General features: G+C 41.1%; 1 protein-coding gene across 8 annotated transcripts; it reads left to right on the forward strand.

The window, feature by feature from the left end:
- The first annotated feature begins 572 nt into the window (after window positions 1-572).
- LOC148401814 (putative nuclear hormone receptor HR38) lies at window positions 573-9,394 on the forward strand. Of its 8 annotated transcripts, XM_088368824.1 has the most exons (9): window positions 1,477-1,552; window positions 4,446-4,617; window positions 4,693-4,795; window positions 4,901-5,154; window positions 5,850-5,979; window positions 6,471-6,634; window positions 6,712-6,914; window positions 7,796-7,974; window positions 8,845-9,394. In XM_088368824.1, the coding sequence occupies exons 1-9, from the start codon at window positions 1,497-1,499 to the stop codon at window positions 9,093-9,095; spliced, it is 1,512 nt and encodes a 503-aa protein (XP_088224950.1). In that variant the 5' UTR covers window positions 1,477-1,496; the 3' UTR covers window positions 9,096-9,394. The 8 variants fall into 8 exon arrangements, with proteins under 8 accessions (XP_088224944.1, XP_088224946.1, XP_088224951.1 ...); XM_088368825.1 differs by lacking the exon at window positions 4,693-4,795 and having other exon boundaries at window positions 1,476-1,544; XM_088368822.1 differs by having other exon boundaries at window positions 4,446-4,795.
- Window positions 9,395-10,367: the final 973 nt, after the last annotated feature.

The following is a 10,367-nucleotide window of genomic DNA, read 5'->3' on the forward strand; positions in this document are numbered from 1 at the left end:
AGTACTATACACCTTACCTTCGATTTGTGGGTTTGTGCTTTGCGTGACACCCTCATATTTTCTGGATTAAGTATACAGGATTAAGCATCAGGCAATTTATTGAAGAATCCATCAATTCTTCGTACCACCTATTCTAATGAGCTGACTCAAGGCAAAAGGCATGTAGACAAACAACTATTCACATAAATAGTTCAATAATATAAGAATTCTGCATCCATGTGAAAATAACTGGAAGGTCACAGGTATCAAATTTATTCACGGGGTGGCCATAGTCACGTAACCCCGCCCCTGTTTTTTTATAATACCCAAAAGAAAGTCAGTACAGCTGAGTGTCAGTGGAAGTATTTTTAAACAGCACCTGTCTGTGAGGCAGCCTCTACAAACGCACCTTAGGGCCACTCAAAGCCATATCCACTTTTAAACCTGATCACTCAATTTTCATTTCTTCTATTTTTTTTTTTTTAAGCGCGCATGTCAACTACATTTCCATGGGTGGGTGACTAGCCTACTTCTGTTTATTAAGTGGCTCAGCTCTTGGAAATTTAAAGCTGGCAGGTCGACACTGCCCTCGTGTGGCCAAAGTCAATTGCGTGGCCTTCAACTCCCAGTTACAGCAAGTGCAAGTACACAGTTGGCAAACGTATTCAAAATCTGTACAGAATATGTACATAGGGTGAGTACTTGTGCCTTTTTGTGTCTGTAGCATAGGTACTTGTGTTTTAAAACGAGGTAAAAGTAGAACTATTGGCACTAAATTCTAGAGATAGACAGCTCTGTAAAGAAGTAAAGAGTAAAGAACTGCAAACAAAAACAAAGGTCAAACCCAACTGCAAATCAAAAATCGCAAACAAAAAAGCAAGCAAAAATGTAAAAGCAACTGCAAACAAAAAAGGAAAAAACAAGAAAATGAAATCGCAAACAAAAAAAGCAAGCAAACAAGGAAAAACAATTGCAAACAAGAAAACAAACAAAAAATGCAACCAAAAAGCAAGCAAACAAGAAAAAGGAATCTCAAACGAAAAAGTAAGCAAACAAGAAAAATCAAATTCAAATTGAAAAAAAGCAAGAAAGAAGTGACAAGTGAGCACTTTCTCACCGGAGGTGGGTAGAGGGGGAGGGGGGGAGGGGGGGGGGGGGGACGAGACTCAAGATGTTAAGATAGCATGACCACACAATTTATATCTACAAATGAGTCTCGTTTGAAAACTGGAAATGTGTAGCCTGGCAAGCCACGCCCACTATGAAAGTCATTCAATGCATAGAAGGGACGATGGTTTAAGATCATTTAGAATTAAATCACTTTTAAATAACCATAAATACATAATCATTAAAACCTCAGCAGCCAATAGCACTGGAAGAATTTATTTAAAAAAAAAAAAAAAAAAAAAAAAACGTCTGCAACCCATTCACTGAGCGAAGACGCTGGATTCATAACTGTTGAAAACATTGCCACCTATAGGCGAAAATCGCAAGTGCGGTCTTTTAAGGTGAATGAAATGATGGAACGCTCCTCCTGCCCGCCCCCTCACCGTCAACCACTTCCGGTAGGAAAGTACGTTCCTATTTGTCACCATTTTTCTTGTTTGCATGTGATGCAACCTAGAAATCTTGAAGAAAGAATATTGTATTATATGTGAAAAGATATGGTTTTAGTTAGAGGAACATTATTATTTGGTCATATATTTTAAATGTTTGTAATTATAGTAGCTTGGGTTAGGACCCAGAGGTTAGATTTGGAGTGTTGACGTCGCTTTTGATGTAATATGAAGGGGACAGGGGGAATAAATGGGATAAAGCTACTGAGTGGACGTGTGCACGGTGGGAAAAAAGATTCATGTAACCTCCAACAACCTAAGAAAGTAAAGTTGCCGAAACAAAAAACGCAAGTGTGATGCGTCGTTCTATTTGTGGCTGCAACGCTTGCTCTTTGTCTTTGCGTTTGTTCTATCTTGTTTGCTTGCTCTTTTTTGCATTTATTTTCTCTTTTTTGCTTGGTTTTTGTTCGCTTGATTTTTATGCCATTCTTTTCGTTGTTTGCTTGTATTTGTGTTTATTTAGAGTACAAGAGAAAATATTGGCATAAAAAGTTTGACAAATACAAACGTCAACACTTAGCATACATTGTTTGTTAAACAGCATTTTGCTCTCTTTCTATTGATTGATTGATTGATTGATTGATTGATTGATTGATTGATTACTATGATGCAACAAATTCTGAGTAGTGTGCTATACGTATTCCCCATCCATAGTCTTATTTAAGAAACATTCTGTATGCTGTTGGCTGCAAGAATGATGTGTGGAATCATCCCACTAGCAGGAGACCCCAGGGAGAACCCAGGACACGGTGTTATGTCTTATGGATGGATGGATGGATGGATGGATGGATGGATGGATGGATGGATGGATGGATGGATGGATGGATGGATGGATGGATGGATGGATAGAATGAGGTAATGATTATTCAAAATAGTGTCGGCCAGTTTAGCTTTCTGATTGATGGATGTAAACTATAAGTTTACTAAAGTAAAGCCACTGCAAAATGGCATTATCTATTAAATTAAACTTGGCAAAAAGTTTGCTTTTTACCTTCATTATGAGATTGACGGGCGTACATGTGAACATATTTCACAGGTCAAATTAATTTGACCTCTTTATTCACAGTGGACTGTCCTCACTCCTTGAGTAAGTAGTGGAGAGTTGGGGCCACAATTACGCCCGATTAGCAAAAATCTGCTTATATTTGACATCAATTATAAATTGACCCCCCAAAAAAATCTACCAATCATCATCCGCGAAAAACAATCCCTTCTGCCAAAAAAAAAAATTTTAAAAATATTGAATATTTTTTTGTCATCTGTTTAATTTTGTACAGTGTAAATCCTGTGGGAAAATCGGCACCTCTGATAATGTGCTATACTCATACTGCTTTTCTTCTTCTGCTTTTGAGATAGACAACTAAATATAGGCCTTCGGAGAAAAACAAACATGCTTAAATGACTTCCCGTTTTTTGTCATCTGTGGCGTCAAGAGGCACGCGTGTGTCTGCCTACTCTTAATATAGAATCTTTTTATCGCTATCACGTTTTTATCATCGCTGTGGGAGAGTGTGTGTCTGTGTGTGGTGCGTGTGGGTAGGATAATGCTGCGGTTGTTTAATGCGCACGTCAACGGAATCCCGTAGTGCGTCATTTTTACGTCCATCCTCTGAAAGACGCGCTGTGATTGGCCTGAGGCCGGAGGTGTTCACGCCTACCGCCCTGCCTTGTATGGAAACATGCCCCTGACGTCACGGTTACTCCCGAGTCCCCTGTGATAAAACGTGTAAGGGCGAGTCGGGGTTTTGTTCTTCAGCGGGAGACGCAGACGATTACAAAGTGTTGCTGCTGTTGCAGTTCCGGTAAGAGATCATTTATCAATTATTTATCAGCATAGGTGGCAAATGTACGTGCACTGTAGTGTCTAATATGAAGTAAATGCACATATGACATAGACAGAATGTGATGAAAGTAGTGATTCAACCGTTTTACTCAAATAAAAATGCCAATTCTGTAATGTACTTCAAAGTTAAAGGTATAAATTAATTTTACCATTAATGACAAAAAATCTAGTTATTATTGTTATTAATAATAATTTTGCCAGAACTGACCCCAGGCATAAGCAAGTTAAGCACCTGCTAAGGGCACGGTCACGAAGGGGGTCCCCAAAAAGTCTAACTAGCCTGCTTTGGATTTTTTTTTTTTTTTTTGCTTGCATTTTTAACCAAAGTTTGTTCTTATTAGTTTTCAATGGTTTTTGGGGAGGAAAACAACCCAATGTTGGATCAACGTGATCCAACTGTCTGTCCAACTTTTTAGCCCAACAGTTTTAAGGGTGTAGTCGACTATATTTTTATAGTTTTATTTATGATGCTTGTCAAATTAGTGGGGTTTTGTCATGGTGGAGTTAGTGGTGTTTTACTGGTGGGACTTGGGGAAAGTACCGATTCTGTTCGAGAGGTGCGCATGCATGCAATTTGTATTATCTTGTTTTTTTTTTAAAATTGGATTTAGTACATTCTTTCATTGCATTTCAAAGCCTGATCAGATAGATGCTTAGACCGCAAATTAGATGAAGCTAGACATCTTCAGTGCATCACAAATTCCCGTTTTTAAAAGGTAACCAAGAGCAATGGTGAGAAATACACAACTTTTCATCAACTTGGTATCGGAATAACAATAATTATAATAGACTACTGTTGCAGGATTGCTTGGTTTTGTGTTAAGGTGAACCAACATTCGCTGGCAACATGCACCGAACTTAAGTTGATATAATTAAGTAAATGATGTTGTCCAACAACAATTTTGGACCCCAAGTCTTACCTTTCTTGCCCGTAGTTGCCTCTCACGACATTGATTAGTTCTGCCTGTTGCACACCAAGGGTCTAAGTTTTTGCTGTCCTTTGTCAGATTTGTAGCCATGACTTGCATCCACCCAATGCAGCACGGTTCCCAGCCCTACGACAACAACCTCGGCAGCTCAGAACCTCACAGCCCGGATTTGTTCTCCAGGCTGTCGGTGGATGTGGGCGTCCTGCGGGACCACCCATGCGCCCCATCCATGCCCAGCGCCGGCACGCAGGTGGGCACCTTTGACGCCTACTCGTGCCAGATGAGCGGAGGGCAGGAGAGCTCGTTCAGGCTGGATGAACTCCAGGTTTACGGCTGCTACCCTGGCGCCTTCATGTTCACTTACCCGGAGGAGGCCGTCTCGCCTTGTGGCTCCAAACATTTTGCCGGCTCCACCCCAGGCTTCCAAAGTCAGCACACACCCGCTTGGAACTCTTATTCACCCAGTCCAGGATACTGGGCGGCCGAGGACATCTCTGTACCGCATGTGCCGTCATTCTTCACGTTTTCTTCAGGAACCATGGACGATGTGTCTTCACTGGGACAATCTCACCCCGACGCTCTCACCGACACATCTTCACTCACCTTCTCCACGCGGGCCATGGAGCCAGCTTATGGCCTGGATGGAACTGATCACTCAGAGGGGCGTTTGCCACTCAAAGCAAAAAGCCCGCGAGGGAACGAGGGTTGCTGCGCCGTCTGTGGAGACAGTGCCTCCTGCCAGCACTACGGCGTTCGTACCTGTGAGGGATGTAAAGGCTTTTTCAAGGTAATCACCTGTGAAAAATAAGGGATCGCTGTATTTGAAACATCCAAACAACTTTACCTTACGGATGCCGCCACTAGCATAATGCTAAAAATAAAAAAGTGAAATATCAGAGACAACCAATAGTATTGATAGTTGCAATGTTGTAAGCCTTTACGCAACAGCTGTTTGAAGACAGACAGTGGGGCAACACATGTAGGAAAATGATATATCAATTTGCAGGAATATATTCTTTATCCTCTGCAAAAAGCACTAATATTACTGAAGCTTATCGTGACAATGGGGGCCAATTTCACAAAAGGATTGCATGACTTTTTTGGGGCTAACCAGTAAATGGATATTTTAAATTATGATACAAAATTATTATTTTATTTTTGCCCTAAACATCTCAGGATGCTGGACACCTCTGCTAAAACCTGCTGCATCCTTAATTGAAACAGAATATTCAATCGTACCCCAGTAATGAAATTATTAACAAATATAATATCAATATCTGGTTCAGTTTTAACGTTTTCTGAAAAAAATGGGGGGGAAAATACTTTTGCCATTATTTAAGGAAGTGGTGATATTATAGAGTGCTTGTTTCTTGATTTTCTATGAGGAAAGATGCTTTGCGATGTGAAGTGTTTTTACTTATAAGCCTGTTCACGGAACGAATCAAAGGTTTAATGAGCCAAATGTTTGTTTTGATTGGCTAGCGGACGGTGCAGAAGAATTCCAAGTATGTTTGCCTCACCAACAAGGATTGTCCCGTGGACAAGAGGAGGAGGAATCGCTGCCAGTTCTGCCGTTTCCAGAAGTGTCTGGCTGTAGGAATGGTTAAGGAAGGTGAGTTCAGATCTCAAGATTATTAAACTCCAAACAAAACATGTTCAACACAATAAGTTTGTGAAACAAAATAAGACATCTAATCTGATCCGATTTGATTAAGGGTTAGGTTGCACCACAGATACAGGGTCGCCCTGGGGTCTCCTGCTGGTGGGATGATGACACAAATCATTCTTGCAGTCAACAGCATCCAAAATGTTTCTTAAAAGGACTATGGATGGGGATAATGTAGCTTACTACTCAGAATTTGTTGCATCATAGTAATCAATCAATCAATAGAAAGTGAGAGCGAGCACACTTCACACTTTCAGACGACGGCATCAGAGAAGACGACTAAAAATCATCATTTTAGCAATTCAGCCTTATTTTCAATGAATCTTCTTGAGTCAAATGAGATGCCAACAGGAAGTACATGTGACATAATGTTTGATCGAGATTAGATCGTGGTGGTGGTGTTCCTAATGTTTTGACATTTAACGTTTTCCCCCTAGTTGTGAGGACAGACAGCCTGAAGGGTCGCAGAGGTCGCCTGCCCTCCAAGCCTAAATTAGTGCAGGAAGTGTTACCCTCTGTGTCTCCAGTCAGTATGATCGCGTCACTGGTGAGGGCTCAGATCGACTCCAACCCGACTGAAAAGCAGCTGAATTATTCCAATGTAAGTCAACATTTGTTTTCTTACACTCACGTGAGGCATCCATCTTTTTGAACCTGTCCATCATGTTGTGATTCTAGTACAAAGAAACAGATGTGGGCGCATACCAGAAAGAGGACGCTCGTGATGTGAAAGAGTTCTACGACCTGCTCACTGCCTCCATGGAGGTCATCAGAAAGTGGGCCAAGAGCGTCCCGGGTTTTTCGGATTTCTGCTCATCGGATCAAGAGCTGCTCCTGGAGTCAGCTTTTGTCGAACTCTTCATCCTCCGTCTTGCATACCGGTGAGCCCTGAGTGAATTCAGAGAATTGTTTCTAAATACATCACGATTGCTGAAAAACAATTGTCAGATATATTGGTAAACTCTTTTTGACCATTTCAATATTTGGGTTGTGGCTAAAATGGCACGCAGTCACATCAGCTGTTCTTCACATCAGTTATCTGGCGTAGTTGTGATGTGCTAGTAGCTCGCTAGCTACCTATGCCTATATCACTAAATATCCCTTTGGACAATTTGTTAGTGTGACTTCTCTGGAGTGCCTTGTCAGCTGTGAGTAAGTACACACCATGCAGAAAGAGTGCAATGATCTGGTGGGATATTTTTCCATCTACCCAATGCTTCAAGTGTGTTTTCATGTCTCTCAAGTGTGTAAGCGTAAGAAAGATGCTGGACAAAGTAGCATCAAGTTTTCCAGGTTGTCAAAGTGGGAAGTGGGGCAAGCATTCAGCACGTTCAGTGGACACGACAAAAACGGGTCAAGATCAGAAACAATAGCTTGATTTGTCGCAATTATGAAGCCTCATTTTATAGTCTTAGCTATTTATCCTATTCATTTATCAAATTTGGCAGGGCTGTTTGACACTCAAATTCTGAAGACATTCATTTTCATGGGATTTTCGGCGGGACTTTAATGTCATCATTTAGCGTGTTGACTTTTGAAGGGGATGCATAATCTTAGTCGTTTGTAATGATTGGCTCTCTCTAGTGGTATGTAAGAGTCACTGAATTAGGCAGCATCTTAAATTTGGTATTTACTGCTACGCTAGTAATACTTTATTGTTGGTCATTATGGTGATCATACAGTCAATTATATTTTCAGGTGGTACTTGGTGTAAAAAGTTTGGGAACCACTGCTTCACTTAATGAAATGTTGTTTTTCCAAGGTCAAACCCCGAAACAAACAAGCTGGTCTTCTGCAATGGCAAAGTGCTTCACAAGACCCAGTGCATCAGAGGCTTCGGGGACTGGATCGAGTCCATCTTGGAGTTTTCCCAAAGCCTCCATCGCATGAAACTTGACATCTCCTCCTTCTCCTGCCTCACGGCTCTGGTCATTATCACTGGTAGGCACCTATAATGCACTGACACCTCCAAAAGGGAAGGTCGGTATGGGGCACGGCAGTGTTCCAGACCTTCATTGTGCCAAGGGAATGGTCTTTATGAGGGCTCTGGTTTCACTGCTGGGCACAGAACAAGACAGTTATGCAACACGAGGATTGACACAACAGATGTATGGCAAAACTGAACACGAGCTCCAGACATGCATATAATCGTAAATGACACCAGAGTAAAACGGAATGGAGGTTAACTTGTCAAACCTTTTGGGAGGCTTATATTCAATTTTTTTCCAATTCTGATTACAATCAAATTATCAGTTGAACTATTTCATGCAGGAATTATGACAGCCTCCCACACGGTTGTTTACGCTTCATGTGGGAAAACCCAAATTCCACTAGGCTGGACAAATTAAATTGAACTAATACAACATTTTCACAATGCAATAAATACAATCAGTCACTGCAAGGAAACTTGCCATCCATTGTAAGTGCAATAAAGTCTCAACCAAGATGCACATCTCATTTCATTCCTGTTGTTAAATTCTGATAACATCATTTGATTACTGCTGAAAACATATTTCCCCAAAAATTGCAGGAAAAATAATGAGTCATAATTTCCTCCATTCACTACAAAAATAATGAGTCATAATTTCCTCCATTCACTACACTTATACTTGGAAATATTAAAAATCAAGACTTCTTATAAAAACTTGAGCACCTTTTGCAATACATTAGCACAAGCAATGCTCTCAACCCCAAAATACAGCCTTTATTTGGATAGTCCGCTATTAAGAAAAATTTTCTGTTGTGCGTCAAAAAAACATTTATGTTGACTTTACAGGGACTCATGTCAATGATCTTTTTTTTTTCTTTCAGAGCGACATGGTCTCCAAGAACCAAAACGCGTGGAGGACTTGCAGAATCAGCTGATCAACAGTCTTAAAGATCACGTGTCGGGCTGCCCGTCGTCACGTCCCAACTATTTGTCAAAACTGCTCGGCAAGCTACCTGAACTCAGGACACTATGCACTCAAGGCCTCCAGCGCATTTTCTACCTTAAATTAGAAGGCCTGGTCCCGCCGCCGCCCATTGTGGACACCATTCTGATGGATTCGTTCCCGTTTTAAATGGAAGATGTGAGACAGCACACATGGAGTCAGAGACACAGATAAAAGTGTTCTTTCATATTCAATTGATGAGGGAGGATAATCAAAATAGCTCACGGACCAAAGTGCTCACACTTTTACGCTCATCATGCTATGAATGGAGGCAAGATGGAAGGGTTGCCCAAACTCTGACAAACCACATCCATAATTCTTACAATTCATGTATCATGAATGGACTTGGACTGCTTTACAAATATCCTGTCTTTTTACTAAAGGCTATTTTCTGCACTTCAGTTTGGAATAAAATGCTCTGTTTTATAGTCAAGCTTCTTTTTTAATGTCATATATAAAAAGTAAGGAAAAGTTGGCTTTCAGGGGAAATTTGAAGATTAACCTAAATACTAGCAAATGATTTTGAACTTGCGGGTCAGGACCCAAAAGTGGGTCACAGACCCGTTTTGGGCGGGTCGCGAATAGCAAGTGAAATATTATATACAGTATACACACACACACACACACACACACACACACACACAATTATTAATGTGGGATTTTTTTCCCCATCTGTACTACAAAATAAAGGCTGTATTTTCCTCTATGTTTTATTTTGGGTCCTTTATTATTAATTAACTTGTTCATTTGCTTTCTTTTATACAAGGTCAGGTTGCTGTAGCAGCAGCCTAAGCAGTAAAGCCCAGACTTTGTTCAGATCCTTCAGAGGAATCCCGAGGCTTCTCACCCTATCTCTAAGGTAGGACCCAAACTCCCTGCGGAGGAAATGCATTTTAGCTACTTGTATTCGAGAACTTATTCCTTCAGTTTCAACCCTCAGATCATGACTATCGGTGAGCGTGGGAGCATAGATCGACCAGTAAATCAAGAGCTTCGGCTTTCGGCTCAGCTCCTTCACCACAACAGATCGATACAGCGTCTGCATCACTGCATACACTGTTCCAATCTGCCTGTTGATTGACCACAAAGTAGGATCTCACCCCTGACCCAGAGAGGGCACTCCACCCTTATCCCCATGTTCTCATATTTAGAGGAGTTGATTCTCATCCAAATCGCCTTTGAACCCCTCCATTGAGATTTGAAAATTGCAGTTTGATGAGGCCAGTAAAACCACATCATGTGCAAAAAACAGACATGTAGTACTGTTGTCACCAAACTGGACCCCCTCAACACCTTGATTGCACCTTCTGTCCATAAAGTTTATAAACAGAATCGCTGACTCCAGCCTTGGCGAAGTCCAATCCTTACTGGAAACGAATCCGTATTACTGCCGGTAATGCA

This window comes from Syngnathus floridae, chromosome 2 (genome assembly GCF_059516105.1).
Source record: "Syngnathus floridae isolate MCC-2025c chromosome 2, RoL_Sflo_1.0, whole genome shotgun sequence".
Taxonomy (NCBI): domain Eukaryota; kingdom Metazoa; phylum Chordata; class Actinopteri; order Syngnathiformes; family Syngnathidae; genus Syngnathus; species Syngnathus floridae.